The 22,845-nt window shown below is 40.8% G+C and overlaps 1 protein-coding gene across 1 annotated transcript; it reads right to left on the reverse strand.

Annotated features, from left to right (window-relative positions):
- Positions 1-1,184: 1,184 nt before the first annotated feature.
- LOC110528239 (advillin-like) lies at positions 1,185-21,088 on the reverse strand. Its single transcript, XM_021610127.2, has 20 exons — positions 20,844-21,088; positions 20,325-20,447; positions 20,145-20,219; positions 11,593-11,789; positions 9,319-9,427; positions 9,095-9,205; positions 7,328-7,533; positions 7,033-7,111; positions 6,819-6,917; positions 6,495-6,648; positions 4,643-4,743; positions 4,389-4,526; positions 4,105-4,263; positions 3,723-3,902; positions 3,317-3,468; positions 2,939-3,083; positions 2,550-2,738; positions 2,353-2,421; positions 1,922-2,032; positions 1,185-1,680 (listed from the first exon to the last, which is right to left on the reverse strand). The coding sequence occupies exons 2-20, from the start codon at positions 20,382-20,384 to the stop codon at positions 1,567-1,569; spliced, it is 2,448 nt and encodes an 815-aa protein (XP_021465802.2). The 5' UTR covers positions 20,385-20,447; positions 20,844-21,088; the 3' UTR covers positions 1,185-1,566.
- Between the last annotated feature and the right edge of the window lie 1,757 nt (positions 21,089-22,845).

Below are 22,845 nucleotides of genomic sequence, written 5' to 3' on the forward strand. Positions count from 1 at the left end.
TTAATTCATCCTGATTGAAATGTATACATAATTAGTCATTATAGATAAAAAAAAATCCCTTAACACCTGTGGAAAGAAATGTGTGTTTTTTCTTTTCATTTTTACTGTACACTTGTTTGTGTACATGGATTTTATAATGTCGTATGTTTTTCCCCCAACACCACTTTCCATCAATTTGTATAGCAGACCCTTTGTCAATTAGCGTGTGCAGGGTGAATACGTGGTCTGTCGTACGGTAATTTGGTAAAAAAAAACTATTTGACATTTGCTCAGTACATTGTTTTCGCTGAAGAATTGTACGAGTCTGCTTTTAATGATAATGCAGAGGATTTTTCCGAGGTTGCTGTTGACGCATATCCCATGGTAGTTATTGGGGTCAAATTTGTCTCCACTTTTGTGAATTGGGGTGATCAGTCCTTGGTTCCAAATATTGGGGAAGATGCCAGAGCTAATGATGATGTTAAAGAGTTTAAGTATAGCCAAATGGAATTTGTGGTTTGTATATTTTATAAATTCATTGAGGATACCATCAACACCACAGGCCGTTTTGGGTTGGAGGGTTTGCATTTTGTGGGTTCTGGTAGTCTTTAATAGTTGATTCTAAGATTTGTATTTGATCATGTATATGTTTTTGCTGTTTGTTCTTTGTTATTGGGCCACAAAGATTGGAGAAGTGGTTTACCCATACATCTCAGTTTTAGATAGATAACTCTTTGTGTTGTTGTTTGTTTAGTGTTTTCCAATTTTCCCAGAAGTGGTTAGAGTCTATGGAGTCTTCGATTACATTGAGTTGATTTCTGACAATGCTGTTCCTTCTTTTTCTATAGTGTATTTCTGTATCTCTGCCTTAGATTCTGTTGTTGTTTCAATGTGTACGTAACTATAGGGTACGTGGTGACATCATAGGAATAGACACACCCCGAATATAGTGCAACGACATGGTACAAAAGTTGCATGCATTGCATTGAACACATCTGCAAAAAATGTCTGCTAATAAAAATAGTTTGCCATAAAATATATATTCAGGACTCAAAACAATTCATTCACAATTATGCATGTTTGATTTTGACATTATTAACATCAATTTATTGAAGATGGATTAGGAGAAAGATAATTACACCAAGAAATCAAGACCCTGAAAGCCTCTTGTGAACTACACGCATGAAACACACATAACAATGATAGACATATCCCCTTTTTTATTTGTATATTGAGTCCTACCATATTACAATCAACTAAACTACAGGATATATGGTAGTTGTGCGTGGTCCGAAGAGGCATTATTGAGAATACACACATTGATGTTTTTATTCGATTGATTGTATTTAACATGGATGTTTGATTGAGAGGTAGACATGTACAATCAAAATGTTTTTTTAAGTGCACAAAACATTAAATATCTCAGTTAATGTCTTCTGACGTCCATTGCATTTATGACAGTCTTTGAAATTAGAACAAAATAATAAGACACAAATTAAAAGTAATGTTGGAACAAGGTACAATTAGTATGCTTTGCAAATTTAAACATCTGGAAATTGATGCAAAATTATGAGAGTTTCAGTCCCCTTAAAATAAGCCTTTGCCTTTTTTAATGCTCAGCTGCTTCCATAGAGGCAGGCTGGCAAACAGGTTTTTAGACATTCCAAATATGGCACTGAAGTCTGAGTCTGAGAGATGTTTCTGGAAGACAGAGGAGGGAGAGAGAGAAGGAGACCATTTACATGTTTCAAGGCAACATTCAAGTGTAAAGAATACATTTGTCAAGACACTTAAAACAAGTTGTACTACAGCGTAACTCATATTGAGGAGAGAATATACTTTTCACACTTTAAAAACTACCAATGAATACAGCATCTGAGTGTATCAGTGTGGCAGTACTTTGAACACTAGTCACTTCATTATAGCAGCTCAGTACACCTACCTCCTTTTGGGTGGGTTCGACACCCTTAGGCAGCTCATTGGCTAGTTTGTTGATCAGGTCCTTAGGTGGGTAAGACTGGAAGTTCTTCTTGGTCTCAACACCATTCTGCTCCTGAGAGGCAAAGATTAGATTCAGGAGTTTGTCTGCCAGTTTTTTTTTACACAACGGCTGCCGAGGCATAATGGATGTGTAATAATTTTTGTTCAGAAAAACTAAACGATCAGTTGTATCACAACCAAAGTGGGTTGTAAATCTGTTGTAATGGCTTGAGTGTGTACAGGGCCAATACAATTGAGGTATCCCTTCGTCTGTTGGGTTGAGTTCACAGCAAGGTTAGGTCAATTGATTGATGGATTCAGCTCATAATTTTCTCAATCTCCCTCTTTACACCAAGTTTTGGTGAATGCATAGATAAATAAAATTGTGCTTACATTTGTGATCCTTACGAGGAATGTCACCTCCCCCAACTCTTTCTTCAGCTCTTCGTAAGTTTTCCCTCCCTAACACAACAAATGTGTGTACAGCATTATTGATGGAATCTATATACTTTTTACTTTTTACTTTTTGACACACACACACAGACACACAGAGAGTTCAACTGGAAGAGAAGGAGATCACTTGCACTCACGCTCCATTTGGAGGGGTCCCAGGCGGTGAACCAGCCGGTGAAGGTGGGGGGTTCGTACCCCTGCTTGATGAGGAGGACGGGGGTGTCAGGGTCCCGGGACCCTGGGTGAGTTCGCAGGTACTCCTGACTGGTGACCACAGCCTCCTTCCTCTCCAACTCATTGGCCTCATTCCCTACCCAGAGGAAAACCTGGATGCAACATGATCAGATATCTGATGACAGTTCACAAATGTAATATAAAATATACAAAATAAAGTAAGCTTCATGTGACAATGCTTTGATTGCAGACCTATTACCTTTTTGTTAGTATAATGTTTTATAATTGTGTGATTTACTTTATACCAATTTGGTTAACATTGCAAGTTGTGTTTTAACAATACACACTGTACCTGGTCCCACGTGTCTAGCAGCATGACATCATCCTCGCTGAGGTCATCCTGTGTGAACTGGGTCACCTCGGTAACGATGAAACGGCCAGTCTTATTGGAGCATTCAAAGAGACGCTGCTGATGATCCAGAGCAGCCTGCTGTAGTCTTTCAGAGACAAGAAACACACACACACAAATGTAAATACACCAAACTGTTTACTTGAAATCCAACATATCTAGCACAGTGACTCACATCAATCAATTGTACATGGTTTAGGATTGCAATCACTTCACTAACGTAATACAGCTGCTCCAATTGACATTATATGAGAGAATATTTGGTTGAAATACAGATAATGGCAAGGTAACATACTGCCATACTTTATGACCGTTTATTACCTCTTGTCGTTGGCATAAGGGGCCTTCCCTCCAAGTAAATCCCAGAATTCAACAGGCTCCTGACCCTCCGCCACGATCTCCTCAGCAGTTGAGTGCTGTCCAATTACAGAACTGACCTCCTTAGCCATGGCTCTCTCATCCCCACTTGATCCCTGGCCAATCAGAGAGAGACTATTAGACAGAATGTTGTACCATCTCTGTGTCCCAAATGGCACCCTATTCCCTATACCCCACAAACTCAACTCTGGACCACGAAGCATGTTCCACTTCATTTTATTAATTGTTCCCCTTCAGTCAGAGACTGATTTAGACCTGTCACACCAGGTGTGTGCAATTAATTATCTGGTAGAACAGAAAACCAGCAGATTCCACACCTGGATATATCTATTTATCCTCCTTACAGTACCTTGCCACACCACAGGTGAATCCCGGACTGGCTCCTCAGCAGAAAGACATCGTTTGAGTTGAGCGAGGCTGCCAGGGCCGGCACCTCGATGGCTTTGGTGTTGGAGGCGTCAGAACCGCGGACCTGGAACAATCTGATGGGGGGCTCTGGGTCAGATGTCCCTTTTCTGGAGGTACCACCCTGAGGAACAGAAGATGAGGAGAGCAGGTCAGGTTTGATTTAAATATGTTGTAATAAATTACTTCATGGTTTGAAATCCTAAATCAACCTATAATCACGGATAAACAAAAGACAATCCATGGATATCAGAAAATGAAAACCAGTTTCACAATTCTTAAATTGTATCATTGTACCATTAAATCAAAAAATAAAACTGTCTCACCTCAAATATAACCATTTTACCCTTGAACATGGCCATGAAGTGTCTGGGTTCCTTGCCCATGGTGATCCTTACTTGTACAGGCTGGTCACCATACTTTTGATCCAGGGCCACGGCCTGGAAGGCAGATGCCGCTATCTCATCCTGAGAGGCATGACGCCCCTGAAAGAAAATATGAACTATAATGTGATGTATTTAGGTCTAAAGTCATGCAATTTTATTGCCATGTTATTCCAAATAAATGGATGAACCGTCATGCATTCTACAATGGCAGTGAGCTCCTTTACCTGCCACATGTAAAGGAGGTAGTTGAGTTTGTTGTGGACCTCATAAGTGTAGAGGACCAAGTAGCAGTCTCCTCCATAGAAGAAGCCATGCCACTGGGATTCCACTGGGACCAGCTCCAGGTCCTCGATACGCCACACCTGCATGTGTCACAGAGAGTGTATGAAATGTCCACAAGGAACAAACAGTGAGTCAAATGACCGAGAGATATCTTGGAACAAATGACAAATCAGAGTTAATGTTTTTGTGAGTTTACCTGCACTTGGCCAGTGCCATCATCCACCATGCGCTCCTGTGCTGCTACATCTGGCATCACATGCATCCGTGTGGCATCAAACTTCTCCTGAGTGACGTTGGCTAACATATGTATACAGTATTAGTCAAAAGTTTGGACACACCTACTCATTCTTTATTTTGATTATTTTCTACATTGTAGAATAATAGTGAATACATCAAAACTATGAAATAACACATATATAACACTTATATAAAACTATGATATAACACTTATAATAACACACAAACAAAAAAAGTGTTTAAATACACCTTAGCCAAATACATTTAAACTCAGTTTTTCACAATTCCTGACATTTCATCATAGTAAAAATTCCCTGTCTTAGGTCAGTTAGGATCCCCACTTTATTTTAAGAACGTAAAATGTCCGAATTATAGTAGAGAGAATAATTTATTTAAGCTTTTATTTCTTTCATCACATTCCCAGTGGGTCAGAAGTTTACATACACTCAATTAGTATTTGGTAGCATTGACTTTAAATTGTTTGACTTGGGCCAAATGTTTCGGGTAGCCTTCCACAAGCTCCCCAAAATAAGTTGGGTGAATTTTGGCCCATTCCTCCTGACAGAGCTGGTGTAACTGAGTCAGGTTTGTAGGCCTCTTTGCTCGAACACGCTTTTTCCAGTTCTACCCACAAATTTTCTATAGGATTGAGGTCAGGGCTTTGTGATGACCACTCCAATACCTTGACTTTGTTGTCTTTAAGCCATTTTTCCACAACTTTGGAAGTATGCTTGGGGTCATTGTCCATTTGGAAGACCAGTTTGTGACCAAGCTTTAACTTCCTGACTGTTGTCTTGAGATGTTGCTTTACTATATCAACAATTTTCCTTTCCTCATGATGCCCTCTATTTTGTGAAGTGCACCAGTCCCTCCTGCAGCAAAGCACCCCCACAACAGGATGCTGCCACCCCCGCGCTTCACGGTTGGGATGGTGTTCTTCCTCTTGCAAGCCTCCCCCTTTATCCTCCAAACATAGCGATGGTCAATATGGCCGAACAGTTCTATTTTTGTTTCATCAGTCCAGAGGACATTTCTCCAAAAAGTACGATCTTTGTCCCCATGTGCAGTAGTCTGGCTTTTATATGGCGGTTTTGGAGCAATGGCTTCTTTCTTGCTGAGCGGCCTTTCAGGTTATGTCGATATAGGACTCATTTTACTGTGGATGTAGATACTTTTGTACCTGTTTCCTCCAGCATCTTCACAAGGTCCTTTGCCGTTGTTCTGAGATTGATTTGCACTTTTCGCACCAAAGTACGTTCATCTCTAGGAGACAGAACGCGTCTCCTTCCTGAGAGGTATGACGGCTGCGTGGCCCCATGGTGTTTATACTTGCGTACTATTGTTTGTACAGATGAACATGGTACCTTCAGGCGTTTGGAAATGCTCCCAATGATGAACCAAACTTGTGGAGGTCTACAATTTACAATAATTTTTCATGCTGTCAACTTAGTGTATGTAAACTTCTGACCCACTGGAATTGTGATAGAGTGAGTTATAAGTGAAATAGTCTGTCTGTAAACAATTGTTGGAAAAATTACTTGTGTCATGCACAAAGAAGATGTCCTAACCGACTTGCCAAAACTATAGTTTGTTAACAAGAAATTTGTGGAGTGGTTGAAAAACGAGTTTTAATGACTCCACAAAATATAGACAAACACAAAGTGAGCAATTAGATACTAAAGATAGTATTTTCCAAGCACTCATGTCAAACATACATCCAAAAGGGGGAAAGGTAGTCACTTAAAGACAATAACTTTTATCCCATTTCTAGCTATTGATTTGGATCTGGTACCTAACATAGAAATACATACCCACTCTCCCCACACTGTGTGTTTTGCCCAGGCCTACAGTTTGATCCTTCACACTCCAGCTCTGGAACAGCTGCTTAAAGAGGGCAGACTCTGCCCCGTCATTCACTGTCTCCACATTGGTGGTGGTGGGGTAGTTCTTCAGCTTAATGAACTCCTGTTCACAGAGGAAGGAGACAGATTCAGTGCATTCCTATCAGATACTGCAACTGGTTACTTGGCACACAAAACTCAAGCTGCCACTATAGCTGATTTTTTGTTACAAAAGAGGAAACAAAAAGAAGATACCATACAGTATGTACAGTATGTGTGATCTCTTATACCCACCAAAGCTCTGGACATGGCAGCCTGTCTCTCTGCCTTGTTGGCTCGCTTCCCCTTCCACACAAAGATCTTCACCCCTCCCTGGTCTAGGAAATAACAGTCCTGGAGAAAGATTAAGTCACATGAGCAAATGTCTATAACTGGGAGCCCACAACTCTTCATAATGCTTATATCAAATGATGTCCGACTTGTACAATTTTCTGCTCTGCAGACTTACGTCATGATTCAACATGTCCTGAACCAGTGGCCTAGTGGCAACTTCTATGACTTTCATCTGGCCCTCAGCATCAGACACACTGTTGGGGACAGGACATACTTACTAATGACTAAGCATGCTATCATGTCAACTCCTTGTATCTTATTGTCATGCCAAACATGGCTTGGACTAGGCTAACTATGATTCAGAATGAGTTTTAAACTTTTTGGAGTTAACTTTTTTTGGAATAAATGCCTGACACAATCCAAACAGGCAAAAATACAGGACATCTGGACATGGGCCCTTAGCCACTCACTGGTACAGAGTAAGCTGTGCTTTCTGTTGTTGGTCAGCTAATTCATCAGGCGTTCCACTTGGCAGCTTGGAGGTCCGTTGCCCCAGGATGCTAGTCAGGATGTCCATCAGTTTAGAGGAATTTGCTTCTGCTTCCCCCTCTATCACCCCTATCTCCGTCCGACCCCCTCGCTCCCTGTCCCGAATGTCTTTAGCCAGCAGCATGCCCTAAGAGTCACAGAATGTAAAGTTAAAGATGTAGTTCCATGAAAAGAGTGTATGTTGCGTCCCTTTGATATTTTCAGTAGAAATTGTTCACCAATATTACATTTTAAAAGTCTGTTAAATTAAATGAAGTGCCCTTTAATATATACCACCTGGAGAATTCGATAAATCTGATTTTTTTATATGAATTATGGCTTATAAAGTGCAAAACTTCTGCATTTGTACATGTCCCTCTATCAACCCTGTGTCACTTTTAGGAAGATTTCAACCCACTTCAACCCATCAAACATTTTCCCAAGTTTCATCATCATTGTTAAGCCCTAGTTATTAACTTGATTTGCCAAATTAATTTCTAAAGATGATTTATTTAATGTGATTAGTGGTTCAATTTACGTTTCTCCCTCTTTTAAGGTCAACTCTGTTACAATAACTGCATTTTTATTGAGTTTTGGATCATTTTTTCCAAAAGAAACATTGAACATCTAATAGTCAAATCATAGTGTAAACGCAAGTGAGCTGGTTCTACTCTTTTTGGCCATTTTCTGGTGTTTTGTGATGGGACAACTAAACAGGTCGAGCGTAACACCTGTCAACCCTGTTACCCATAAGATAGACAGGCGAGATAAACGTTTTTTTGTGAAGCTTGCATTCAACTGCCGCTCTCTGTTGCACACAACAAGCTTCCATTCCCCCTGTCACAATGGGATTTATGGCGGATTTAAGATGAAATCATCAACCCTGTTACGGTCAACCCTGTTATTTTATTTGGCACTTAATAGGCACTTATTATAGTATTTTTTATTTATTTAACCTTTCAAGATGGAAAGATTTGTTTTGAATAAAGTTGAACTGTCACGACTTCCGCCGAAGTCGGTCCCTCTCCTTGTTCGGGTGGTGTTCGGCGGTCGAGTCACCGACCTTTAGCCATCATTGATCCATTTTTCATTTTCCATTGGTTTTGTCTTGTCTTCCTACACACCTGATTCCAATCCCATTTATTACATGTTGTGTATTTAACCCTCTGTTTCCCCTCATGTCCTTGTCAGAGATTGTTTGTTGTATGTAGGTGTGTTATTTGTTCTGGTGTGAGACGGGTTTTGCATCCTATTATGTTATTTTTGTATACTTTGGTTTTCTGAGGTTTTTGGAATGTTTATTAAACAGCTCTGTTTTTACCAAGTTCATTCTCCTGCGCCTGACTTCCCTGCCACCAGCACACACCGCATTACATGAACATGTGCTCTTTATGACAGAATGTTAAAATGAGGTGAAATCAAATATTTTCAAAAGGCACAGAATTGGTGGAATAACCCAGAGGTGCGTGATTGATTTACTGTGAATCTAATCTAAAGTGTTGCTTCTAATGTGTTTCTACTAGGGGTCTCTTCAGACAATCTTTAGGGGAGTGAAGTGGATTTCACTTCAACCACTCTTGGTTTATTGAGCTACCAATGTGGAATTAGCTTCATCGTGTCACTGATAGGAGGTAGGTGTAATAAGATTACATTGACTTCACTGTTGATGCACTCCTTGAGAATAGCAATTGCACAGATCGTTACCGTACCTTGAGCCTCTCCTGTCTGTTGCTCTCTGGTCCATTCCACTGAATGATGGTTTTACCAGAGTCCAACAGAAAGACATCCCCAAGATTGAAGCTTTTCCAGCTCATCTCTACCTACAGTATAGGCAGAATTGTGCCAGATACATTACAAGTTCATTTTCAAGCATTTTCAGCAGCACTTCCTGTTGTGTTACACATAATGAAATCCCCCTGTATCTGTTTCTCACCTCCATGGCGCTGACCCTTTTCTTCCCTTTCACATGCAGCAGTCTCTGGATGTCATAACTGTTGGTTTCTATGTGTTTCATTCCTGATGCCACCCCACCCTTCTTATAGCTGTAGGAGACAGAGAGGTAAGTAGGCTATAAAATAAATTTATCTTGGTTTTATTACAGTGTAATGTCTGTATTGCGTGCACAATATACATTGTGTTTTTAGTGACGTTGAAATAAGAGCTTTTGCTCAATAATCAAATCTGTATGGGTGGGTACACTAATCACCATTGATAACTATGCTGCTTTGCCCAACCTACACCCACAGAAGAATTACCCACAGTGCCTCAGAATAAGATCAGAATGGGAATACTGAACAGAGTATAACGATGAGATTGTTTGATTTCTCCCTGTCTCTGTGTATATATTTATATATATTTTATGTACAGTGCCTTGCAAAAGTATTCATCCCCCTTGGCATTTTTCCTATTTTGTTGCATTACAACCTGTAATTTAAATTGATATTTATTTGGATTTCATGTAATGGACATACACAAAATAGTCCAAATTGGTGAAGTGAAATTTAAAAAATTACTTGTTTCAAACAATAATAAAAAATAAAAAACAGAAAAGTGGTGCGTGCATATGTATTCACACACTTTTCTATGAAGCCCCTAAATAAGATCTGGTGCAACAAATTACCTTCAGAAGTCACATAATTTGTTAAATAAAGTCCACCTGTGTGCAATCTAAGTGTCACATGATCTGTCACATGATCTCAGTATATATACACCTGTTCTGAAAGGCCCCAGAGTTTGCAACACCACTAAGCAAGGGGCACCACCAAGCAAGCGGCCACATGAAGACCAAGGAGCTCTCCAAACAAGTCAGGGACCATTTTGTGGAGTACAGATCAGGGTTGGGTTATAAAAAAAAATTCAGAAACTTTGAACATCCCACGAGCACCATTAAATCCATTATTAAAAATGGAAAGAATATGGCACCACAACAAACCTGCCAACAGAGGGCCGCCCACCAAAGCTCATGGACCAGGCAAGGAGGGCATTAATCAGAGAGGCAACAAAGAGACCAAAGATAACCCTGAAAGAGCTGCAAAGCTTCACAGTGGAGATTGGAGTATCTGTCCATAGGACCACTTTAAGCCATACACTCCACAGAGCTGGGCTTTATGGAAGAGTGGCCAGTAAAAAGGCCATTGCTTAAAGAAAAAAATAAGCAAACATGTTTGGTGTTCGCCAAAAGGCATGTGGGAGACTCCCCAAACATATGGAAGAAGGTACTCTGGTCAGATGAGACTAAAATTGAGCTTTTTGGCCATCAACGAAAATGCTATGTCTGGCGCAAACCCTACACCTCTCATCACCCCGAGAACACCATCCCCAGCATCATGCTGTGGGGATGTTTTTCATCGGCAGGGACTGGGAAATTGGTCAGAATTGAAGGAATAATGGATGGAGCTAAATACAGGGAAATTCTTGAGGGAAACCTGTTTCAGTCTTTCAGAGATTTGAGACTGGGACGGAGGTTCACCTTCCGGCAGGACAATAACCCTAAGCATACTGCTAAAGCAACACTTGAGTGGTTTAAGGGGAAACATTTAAATGACTTGGAATGGCCTAGTCAAAGCCCAGACCTCAATCCAACTGAGAATCTGTGGTATGACTAAAAGATTGCTATAAACCAACGGAACCCATCCAACTTGAAGGAGCTGGAGCAGTTTGCCTTGAAGAATGGTGTCACGCCCTGACCTTAGTTCCTTTTTGATGTCTCCATTTTGGTTTGGTCGGGGAGTGAGTTGGGGTGGGCATTCTATGTTGTTTTTCTATGTTTTCTGTGTTTGGCCTGGTATGGTTCCCAATCAGAGGCAGCTGTCTATTGTTGTCTCTGATTGAGAACCAAACTTAGGTAGCTCTTGCCCACATGGGTTTTGTGGGTAGTTGTTTCCTGTTTTGTGTTGTGTCACCTTTCAGGACTGTTTCGATTTTCGTTGTTTCACTTGGTTATTTTGTATTTCGTGTTCAGTTATTAAATTAACATGGACACTTACCACGCTGCATTTTGGTCCGATCTTTCCTGTTCCTCAGATTAAGAAGATTGTTACAAATGGGCAAATATCCCAGTGGATAGATGTGCCAAGCTTATAGAGACATACCCCAATAGGTGTGCACCATCAAGTTTTCAGTTTTTTTGTCTTATTTGTCATTTGTTTCAAAATAGGAAAAATTCAAAGGGCGGTGAATACTTTCACAAGCCACTGTATATACTTACATGACCCCTTGTTTGAAGTATCCCCGGAAGGCATCCGACTCATGGTTCTGGGCCTCGCGGTGCTGGATGGGCCCTGATCCCAGGAACTCATCCAGCTGGATGGTGTAAACTGCGGCCGCACCCTGTTCATCCTGACTGGACTGGGAGCCGATCCAGTAGTGGATGTCATAGGAGAGAGAGCTACCCACTTTCTGGGTCTGAGATAGACAGGGGGAGATAAAGAGAGAGAGATCAATATGCCCCCCTTAACACAACAACAACAAAACAACCAACATAAACAGGTCACAACTTCTGCAGCTCTGTTTCACGCTGGGTCTGTACATAGTCAATGATAGGCTTCGAGGGAACTACATCTGTAGGTACACCTATAGCTCATCTCTTGGCAGTAATACTGCAGACCACTTTATCACTGACCTTAACCCAGAGTTTCTCAGAGTGTTCACAGTTAGCCCACTGACACCCCTATCAGATCACAGCAAAATCACAATCTAGAGAGCAATACTCAACCATGAGGCATCGAAGCCGAAAAAACTGCATGCTATTGAGAAATGCTATCGATGGAAGGAGGGTAGTGTAGATACCTACCAAAAAACAATTGGCCAAAAACAAAGCCAATCACCCCTAGAGAACTTCCTGGACAAAATGTTTCCCTGCAATAGTGAAGGTGTAAACTTAGAAGTAGGAAGCCTGACAATATATTTGACCTATCAGCTAACATATCACATTTTAATTCAGGCAGAAAACCTAAGAAAACTAACAGCAATGAGAAATGGTTTAATGAAGAGCTATCTATTCAAAATTGAGATGTATGGATACCACTTCTCCAACCTCTTCAGCAATATAACAACAGTTCTAACATTTAAAAAAAAAACAGTTTTCACTTTGTCATTATGGGGTATTGTATGTAGATTATGTAGAGATGTTGTTCTACATGTTGTATGTAGATGAGAGAAAAGTCAAATTTAATCAATTCTAGAATAAGGCAAAGAATAAGAGCGTAAATCAGCTATTAAAGACTACCAGAACCCACTGGATTCTCCAATTACATTGGATGAGCTACAGGACAAATACAAACCCTCCAACCTGAAAAGGCCTGTGTTGTTAATGGTATACTAAACAAAATGATAAAATATACAGACCACAAATTCAAATGGGCTATTCTTAAACTCTCCAACATTATTCTTAGGTCTGGCGTATTCCCCAATATTTGGAACCAAAGTCTGATCAACACAAGCCACAAAAGTGGAGACAAATTTCACCCCAATAATTACTGTGGAATCTGTGTCAACAGCAATCACAGAAAAATCCTCTGCAGTATCAACAACAGCAGACACCAACATTTCCTCAGTGAAAACAATGTCCTGATCAAATGTCAAATTGGCTTCTTACCAAAAAAAACATACGACAGACCACATACGGAAAGTATTCAGACTCCTTGACTTTCACATTTTGTTACCTTACAAATCTACGTACAATACCCCATAATGACAAAGTGAAAACAGGTTTTTTTTAATGTTAGAAATGTTAAAAAACAGAAATATCTTAACATAAGTATTCAGACCCTTTGCTATGAGACTCGAAATTCAGCTTAGGTGCATCCTGTTTCCATTGATCATCTATGAGATGTTTCTACAACTTGATTGGAGTCCACCTGTGGTAAATTCAATTGATTGGAAATGATTTGGAAAGGCACACACCTGTCTATATAAGGTTCCACAGTTGACAGTGCATGTCAGAGCAAAAACCAAGCCATGAGGTCGAAGGAATTGAATTTACCACAGGCGGACTACAATCAAGTTGTAGAAACATCTCAATGATGATCAATGGAAACAAGATGCACCTGAGCTCAATTTCGAGTCTCATAACAAAGGGTCTGAATACTTACGTTATTTACATATCTGTTGTTTTTGTAAATAAATGTGCAAACATTTCTAAAAAAAACGATTTTTCATTTTCATTAGGCGGCATGTGAAAGTTGAGCTCCTGGCCTAAATACATTGTGTAACGGGTGTCGTCGTCGGAAGAGGAGGAATCGGACCAAAGCGCAGCGTAGTGAGTGTTCATTACTTTTATTGAACTGAACACATAAACAGAAATAACAAAGTGAATACACGAAACAGTCCTGTCAGGTGAAGACCACTAAACAGAAGAAGAAAAAAACTACCCACAAAATAGGTGGGAAAAAGCTACCTAAGTATGTTTCCCAATCAGAGACAATGATGGTCAGCTGTCCCTGATTGAGAACCATACCCGGCCAAAACAAAGAAATACAAAACATAGAAAAAAGAACACAGAATGCCCACCCCAAATCACACCCTGACCAAACCAAAATAGAGACATATAAAAAGCTCTCTAAGGTCAGGGCGTGACACATTGCTTGACTTCGGCCAGAGCAGTACAGAGCGCCATACCGGCACTTTAAAGTTTAGGGGAACTGCATACCACCTCCTCTATAAAACAAAGTAGTCTATCGCTGGGCCCAGATTCACACATAGGCAAAAAAATTATTGATCGAAGTGGAATGAAGGCGAGATCTGCATTGAATAGCAATGGAGAGTGGGCATTCATTTCCTTATTCCGTTTTGTTCAAGTTTATTGGCTGCTAGTCTGTGAATCTGTGCGTAACAGCAAACTGTTTGAAAGTGCGCAGATTGAAAATGTGCCAGCCTGAATGCTGTTCCAAGTTGTCAAATTAGGGATTGTAAAGTCATGAAAAGTCATGGAAATTAGTTGAATAATTTTTTATTATGTAATTCATAAAGGCACATTTTTAAATGGGAATGACCCTTCAATGCCTGTCTGTGTGTGCTGTTTGTGTGCCAGTGCGAGTGGGCCGTTGCCTGAGAAAGAGCGCGACATTTCAGCAGAAGGTATAAAATAATTACAGACAAGACTAACTAGATAACTTGTAGAAATTAGGTTTTGAATTGGCTATCTTGCTATAGCTAACTAAGCATTAATGTCGTTGTCACATTTCCACCACCACTGTAGAGCCTAAATAAATCTGCAATGTTGGAAAGTTGGGATTCCCCTCTACTAGACAGTAGCCCTAATTGCGACAATGTTAAAAAATATTCGAAGAATAGTCTAATTGACAAATAACATGCTGTGCACAGATCTGCCCCAAAACATGAATATTATAGCCTTATATATAAATATGTCTAGTTAGATACCTGGCTTTGAAGTAGCTTACTTTATCCATTTGATCCCTGATTCATTGAATGAGGGAATCATTTTATAAAAACAAAAGCATTTTGTTGTAATGTTGCAATATTTTATATCAAGGGTGGTAACCATCCTCCAGGATAGCTACTGAGTGTGCAGGCTTTTGTTCAAGCCCTGTTCTAACCACATAGTAGTCAAAACAGGAGCTGCTCAACAGGGTAGACTTGGGTGTTTCAGGGCTGGATCAATAGCCAAGCCTCCTCACCCAGGAGCTCTCCAGATTGAGGGTTGACCACATGTGACAACTGGAGTTTTACTTAGTTGAAGGTTAAGTGCCTTGATCAAGGGCACAATGGCAGGAGATGGTAAGTCTACATGGGATCAGACACAGCAGCCTTCCAGTGTCAATAATGCTTACTTTTCATGTACGCTATAATAATAGTCATGAAAACGTGGTTAAAAATCTTGGAGAAGTAATGGAAAATTTGTATAAACCATTAACAGTGAATAATCAGGTCTCAGTAGCATAATGTAATTTGTGAATTTCGGTGAGCATAGTCTAATGAACCAACTTGGAAAAAGACAGCTCCTGCACTTCTTTCATCCCAAGTCAAGCATTACTTAAACATCAACACCACAGGTAACTTCCACAAGGCTGTGAACGATCTAAGAGACTTTCTACGCCATCAAAAGGAACATAAAATTCGACATCCCAATTAGAGTCTGGATAAAAATACTTGAATCAGTTATAGAACCCATTGTCCTCTGGTTGTGAGGTCTAGGAGTCCACTCACCAACCAAGAATTCACAAAATTTGAAAAAACACCCAATTTAGACGCTGCATGCAGAATTCTGCAAAAATATATTTAGTGTACAACGCAAAACTCTGAATAATGCATGCAGAGCAGAATTAGGACTATATCCGGTAGTTATCCAAATCCAGAATAGAGGTGTTATATTGTACAACCACCTAAAACAAACCGATGCCCAAACATTCCACCACAAAGCCCTCACATACAGAGAGATGAACCTAGAGAAGAGTCCCCTCAGCCAGCTGGTTCTGGGGCTCTGTTCACAAACACAAACAGACCCCACAGAGCTCCAGGACAGCAACACAATCAGACCCAACCAAATTATGAGAAAGCAAAAAGAGAACTATTTGACAAACTGGAAATGAATTAACCAAAAAACAGCAAATTGAAATGCTCTCTGGCCCTAAACAGAGAGTAGACAGTGGCAGAACACCTGACCTCTGTGAATGACCCAAAATTAAAGAACATCCTTGACTATGTACAGGCTCAGTGAGCATAGCCTTGCTATTGCGAGAGTCCGCCATTGCTCTCGAGAGAAAACAGGCTATGTGCACACTGGCTGCAAAATGTGGTGGAAACTGAGCTGAACTTCCTGCCAAATGCATGACCCCATTAGAGATACATATTTCTCACAGATCCCACAGACCCACAAAGAATTTGAAAACAAATAAAACATTAATAAACTCCCATATTTGTTTGGCAAAATACCACAACGTGCAATTGCAGCAGCAAGATGTATGGCCCGTTGCCATGAGAAAAGGGCAACTAGTGGAGCAGAAACAACACTGTAAACACCACCAACACTTATCTGTTTATTTATCTTCCCTACTATTCCTACTACAACTATTTGCACATTGCTAAAACACTGTACATAGTTGATAATATGACTGCACATGGCTAAAACACTGTACATTGTTGATAATATTACACTTAAAATGTCTTTAACATTTTGAAACCTTTGTGAGTGCAATGTTTACTGTTAATTTCTAATAATTGTTTGTTGATGTTTTGTGTCTTCTCCCTTTAGTTTATTGTTTACTTCCCTTGCTTTGTCAATGTAAACATGTTTCCCATGTAAATAAAGCCCCATTGAATTGAGAGAGCGAGAGAAATAGATCCAGTGCCTTTAGAAAGTATTTACACCACTTGACTTTTTCCACATTTTGTTGTGTTACAGCCTGAATTTATAAAATGCATTAAATTGAGATTTTGTGTCACTGGCCTACACACAATACCCTATAATGTTAAAGTTGAATTATGTTTTTACTAAAATGTCTTCAACCCCTTTGTTATTGCAAGTCACATAATAAGTTGCATGGACTTACTCTATGTGCAATAATGGTGTTTAACATGATTTGTACCCCACACATACGGGTCATGTAAGGTCCCTCAGTCGAGCAGTGAATTTCAAACACAGATTCAACCACAAAGACCAGGGAGGTTTTCCAATGTCTCGCAAAGAAGGGCACCTATTGGTAGATGGGTAAAAATACAAAAAACAAACATTGAATATCCCTTTGAGCATGGTGAAGTTATTAATGACACTTTGGATGGTGTATCAATACATCTAGTCACTAAAAATATACAGGCGTCCTTCCTAACTTAGTTTCCGGAGAGGAAGGAAACCACTCAGGGATTTCACCACTAGCCAATTGTGAGAGTTACAGAGTTTAATGACTGTGATAGGAGAAAACTGAGGATGGATCAACAACATTGTAGTTATTCCACAACACTAACCTAAATGACAGAGTGAAGTAGGCCTGTACAGAATAAAAAAATATTCCAAAACATGCATCCTGTTTGCAATAAGGCACGAAAGGCCCCAAAAAATTTGGCAAAGAAATTAACTTTATATCCTGAATACAAAGTGTTATGTTTGGGGCAAATCCAACATATGACTGAGTACCACTCTTCATATTTTCAAGCATGGTGCTGGCTGCATCATGTTATGGGTATGCTGTCATCTGCAAGGACTAGGAAGTTTTTTTAGGATAAAAATAAACAGAATAGAACTAAGCACAGGCAAAATCCTAGACTAACCCAGAAAGACTCACAGATTCTAACATGTATTGACTCAGGGGGTTGAATAGTTATGTAATCAAGATAATGTATATTAGTATTTTATTTTTCACTTAAAAAAATTTGACCAATATTAGAATTTTTATGTAGATCATTGACAAAAAAATGACCATTAAATCCATTTTAATCCCACCTTGTAACACAACAACATGTGGAAAAAGTCATGGGTGTGAATCATTTCTGAAGGCACTGTAGATAGATTAACAGAGCGACAGATAGGGAGAGGGTGGAGATAGAAAGAGATAAAAAGCATGGAGGGAGATTGAAAGAAGAGGAGGTAGAGGCGGACAGACAAACAAACAAACCGACAGAGATAGAAATAGGAACCATCACAAAGAGCATTTTGTGACTCACAGGCCTTCAAACCAGGACCAATGGTATATAGCCGTTAGCAAGCAAATACTGTCACCACTATGATAATCATGCAAAACAGACTCCAAAGCAAACACACTGATTCCCTCCAGGGCATTAATTAACATGCAGTGCCTAGTGAAAGTCTACACACCCTATGTACAGTCTTCACATTTTGCTGCCTTAAAATTCAATCTAAATATTGAGTAAATGTGTGTGCGGGGTTCCCTACAGATCAACACAACATTTTCAAAGTTTAAAGGAAGTTATAGAAAATGTAAAAAATAAACAAATATATCTGGATTGCGTATGTTTTCACAACCCAGAGTTAAGAAATCCCATAGGGCGGCGCACAATTGGCCCAGCATTGTCTGGGTTTGGACTGGGTAGGCCGTCATTGTAAATAAGAATGCGTTCTTAACTGACTTGCAATATTCAAACCTTGTTTCAGATTTTTCAAGCAGATTTAAGTCAGGACTGAGACTGGACCATTCAGGAACACTCAACACCACTTTGAAAGACATTCTGGTGTGTCTTTGGCATTAACATTGGTGTAATTGTCTTGCTGTAAAATAAAACTCTATCCCAGGGTATTCAGAAGGCTGAGGCTGGTTTTCCTCTAACTTTTTACCTGGGCTTTGCTCTTTTCATATTTATTTTGATCCTGACAAACTCCTCAGTTCCTGCCGATGACAAGCATACATATAACATGATGCTGCCACTACAATACTTGAAAATAGAGAGGGTTTCCCTCTGTAATGTATTAGATTTGACCCAAACCTGTAGTTTTTTATTTAATGTATTCACTGTGTTGTCTTGCAGTATTGCTTAACATCCTTATTGCAAACAGAATGGATGATTTGGAGTGAATGTTTTACTTTATCACACAGGCTAGTATGGAGTGAATGCAATGTTGTGGATCCCTTTGTATTTTCAAGAATTGTGGTGACAGCATCATGTTATGGGTATGCTTGTCACTGGCAGGGACTGGGGAGTTTGCCAGGGTCAAAATAAATATGAACGGAGCAAATCCCAGGTAAAAAGTTGAGAGGAAAACCTACCGTAGTCTTCTGAAAACCTAACCTTGGGATAGGGTTTTATATTTCCGCAGGAAAATTACACAAAAGTTTATGTAAAGACATCAGAATGACATACCAAGAGGAGTTGAGTGTTCTTGAATGGTCCAGTCTCAGTCCCGATTTAAATCTATTTAAAAAATCTGAGACAAGGATTAAATATTGCTTTCCATCAATGATTCCCAAGCAAATTTACTGAGCTTGACCAGTTTTGACAAAAATGATGGATATATGTTGCGCTAAGAGTTGTGCAAAGTTGGTAGAATCGTATTGAAAACTATTCACAGCTGTAATGGCTGCCAAAGGTGCTTTCACCAAGTATTAACTCTAGCGTGTGAAGACATGCGCATTCAAGAAATCTTAGGTTTTTTTGTGTTAATTTGGAAATTATTCTATAGCTTTCTTTCACTTTGAAAATTTGGAGTAGGCCTCCCCCGAGTGGCGCAGCGATCTAAGGCAATGCATTGCAGTGCTAAAGGCGTCACTACAGATCTGGGTTCAATCCCGGGCTGTGTTGCAGCCAGCCGTGACCGGGAGACCCATGAGGCAGGGCACAATTGGCCCAGCGTTGTCCAGGTTAGGGGAGGGTTTGGCCGGCCGGGATGTATTTGTCCCATCGCGCTCTAGCGACTCCTGTGGTGGTCCGGGCACTTGCACGCTGACACGGTTGCCAGTTGTACAGTGTTTTCTCCGACACGTTGTTGCGGCTGGCTTCCGGCTTAAGTGAGCAGTGTTTCAAAAAGCAGGGCGGCTTGGCAGGGTCGTGTTTCTGAGGATGCGTGGCTCTCGACCTTCGCCTCTCCCGAGTTGGGAGTTGAAGTGATGAGACAAGAATGGAACTACCAATTGGATATCACAAAAAAGGGGTAAAAAGTACCACAAAAAAAATGTGGAGAAGTTGTAGAGGGGAAAAAACTATTGAATCCCATTTAGATTACATTTTAAGACAGACAAATGTGAAGAGGGGTGTGTAGACTTTCACTAGGCACTGAAAATCATAACTCCCTCATTCAACAAATTAATGTGCTGACATGACATCCCTGATGAGTATCATGGCCCCGAGACTCACAGAGAGTAGGATGTAGCAGTCACCCTCGTAGAAGTTTCCATGTGATTTTTCAGGGACCTGCACCAGCTCCATTTTCTGTGAGGACAAAGAAATGCAGACATCTGTCTTTTTCACAACTGACTTTGTGAAATCCACACCCTGATCATTTTCAAAGAATACACTGACTGACAGCTGCCTTACCTCGATTCGCCAGATTATAATCCCAGGATTGTGGGATACTGCTCTGAATGTGTACTCCATGTTTCTCAGATACAGGCAATCTCAATCTATGAGGGAAAGTTCCTTGGACCTGATTTTTGGACCCTGGAAGAAGGAGTATTTCTGTAACCACTGAACCAAATTGCATTATCTGACACAGGAGGTTATTGAGATGGATATTAAAAATGACTTCAATATCAATTTCAGGATTTATGGAGTTTTACTGCAGAACGAATGTATTTGCATCAAAAAATGGGTGTTGTCGGAAGAAGAGGGAGAAGCATTCAAAAGCACTGCGTTGCCATTGAACTCCATTACTATACATTAGATTCAGATTTAGATGTCACAAAGTCCACAACATACTGTATCTTACTGTTCTGATGGTCAAAGCTGTGTACGCCTATATCGATCCAGCCATAAAACATCCTGATTATCTTCTCTCAATACACACCATGAAACTCAGAAATCACAGAGGGCAGATATGATCAAGTCAAACAGTACCTGGAGTTGCTGTTGCAGAGGTAGAAGACAAGGGTGTCCAGCTAGAAAGTTACTTGCTTGATTGTAGGAGTAAGTGTCTCTGTGTGTGTCTGGATGGTTCTTCTGTTGACTCAAGGTTGGACACAGCAGTACATCCCCAGGAGAGTACCAGAGGATTTAGGATTGTCACTGGCTCATCAAAGCATCCTTCTTCTCCTCTTCCTCCTCCTGGCCCTTGGACCCTGGGAGATTTGCCTGAGTTTGCATGTTCCAGGACCTCTCCTATCGCTCCATCCAATCGCTGATTCGAGAAAAGGAAAGATACACAAATCAGCAGGGAAATGAGAGAGCAGACACGACTCATATTCAAAAGACCACGGGCTTAAAGGACACATTAGTGATAGTGGAGGTGGGAGGGAAGGGGGGGAGAGGAGGTGGAGAAAGAGAGGGAGGGAGGGGGAGTAATAAATAACCCTCCCTTTCCCAGGAAATGCATCTGACAGTATGAGGAAGGAAGCCACAGAGCTATAGATGTTTTGATAAATGATGCACTGCACAATGGACTATTGATGCTGTAATGCAGCTGTTGCCTATAATGACTAGGCATTAGAAGGTCCTTCCCAGTAGAAGGTATACTGTAGGAGAGGTCCTAAGAGTCATACCTAGTAGAGGCCTATACTGTAGGAGAGGTCCTAAGAGTCATACCTAGTAGAGGCCTATACTGTAGGAGCGGTCCTAAGAGCCATCTCCAGTAGAGGCCTATACTGTGGGAGAGGTTCTAAGAGCCATCCCCAGTACTGGCCTATACTGTAGGAGAGGTCCTGAGAGCCATCTCCTGTAGAGGCCTATAATGTAGGAGAGGTCCTAAGAGCCATCTCCAGTAGAGGCCTATACTGTAGGAGAGGTCCTAAGAGCCATCCCCAGTACTGGCCTATACTGTAGGAGAGGTCCTAAGAGCCATCTCCAGTATCTCCGGTCCTGAGAGCCATCTCCTGTAGAGGCCTATACTGTAGGAGAGGTCCTAAGAGCCATCTCCAGTAGAGGCCTATACTGTAGGAGAGGTTCTAAGAGCCATCCCCAGTACTGGCCTATACTGTAGGAGAGGTCCTGAGAGCCATCTCCTGTAGAGGCCTATAATGTAGGAGAGGTCCTAAGAGCCATCTCCAGTAGAGGCCTATACTGTAGGAGAGGTCCTAAGAGCCATCCCCAGTACTGGCCTATACTGTAGGAGAGGTCCTAAGAGCCATCTCCAGTAGAGGCCTATACTGTGGGAGAGGTCCTGAGAGCCATCTCCAGTAGAGGCCAATACTGTGGAGAGGTCCTGAGAGCCATCTCCAGTAGAGGCCAATACTGTGGAGAGGTCCTAAGAGCCATCTCCAGTAGAGGCCAATACTGTGGAGAGGTCCTGAGAGCCATCTCCAGTAGAGAACAATACTGTGGAGAGAATCTCACATGATGACACAGAGCTATGTGACACTCACTTTACACTGATTATGTTTCAAATGGCGTTATTGATTTTTAGAATGCTCTCACTGGATGTCCTTAAAGCCAAATCTAGCTGCACTCTAGAAGTACAGGTAACTGCCAAAATAAAGGAAAAATCAAAATAATAAAGTGTGCACTGAGTGCACAAAACATTAGGAACACCTTAATATTGAGTTGCACCCCCTTTTGCCATCACAACGGACTCGATTCGTCAGGACATGGACTCTACAAGGTGTCAAAAGCGTTTCACAGGGATGCTGGCCCACGTTGACTCCAATGCTTCCCACAGTTATGTCAAGATGGCTGGATGTCCTTTGACCATTCTTGATACACAGAACAAACTTTTGTTTTGCCCATTCACCTTCTGAATGGCACATATACACAATCCATGTCTCAGTTGTCTCAAAGCTTAACAAGGCTCCCTTCATCTACACTGATTGAAGTGGATTTAACAAGTGACATAAAGAAGGGATCACAGCTTTCACCTGGAGTCACCTGTTCAGTCTATATCATGGAAAGAGCTGTTTTGTACACTCAG

The sequence above is a fragment of the Oncorhynchus mykiss genome, chromosome 7, assembly GCF_013265735.2.
Source record: "Oncorhynchus mykiss isolate Arlee chromosome 7, USDA_OmykA_1.1, whole genome shotgun sequence".
In the NCBI taxonomy this organism is placed as follows: Eukaryota; Metazoa; Chordata; class Actinopteri; order Salmoniformes; family Salmonidae; genus Oncorhynchus; species Oncorhynchus mykiss.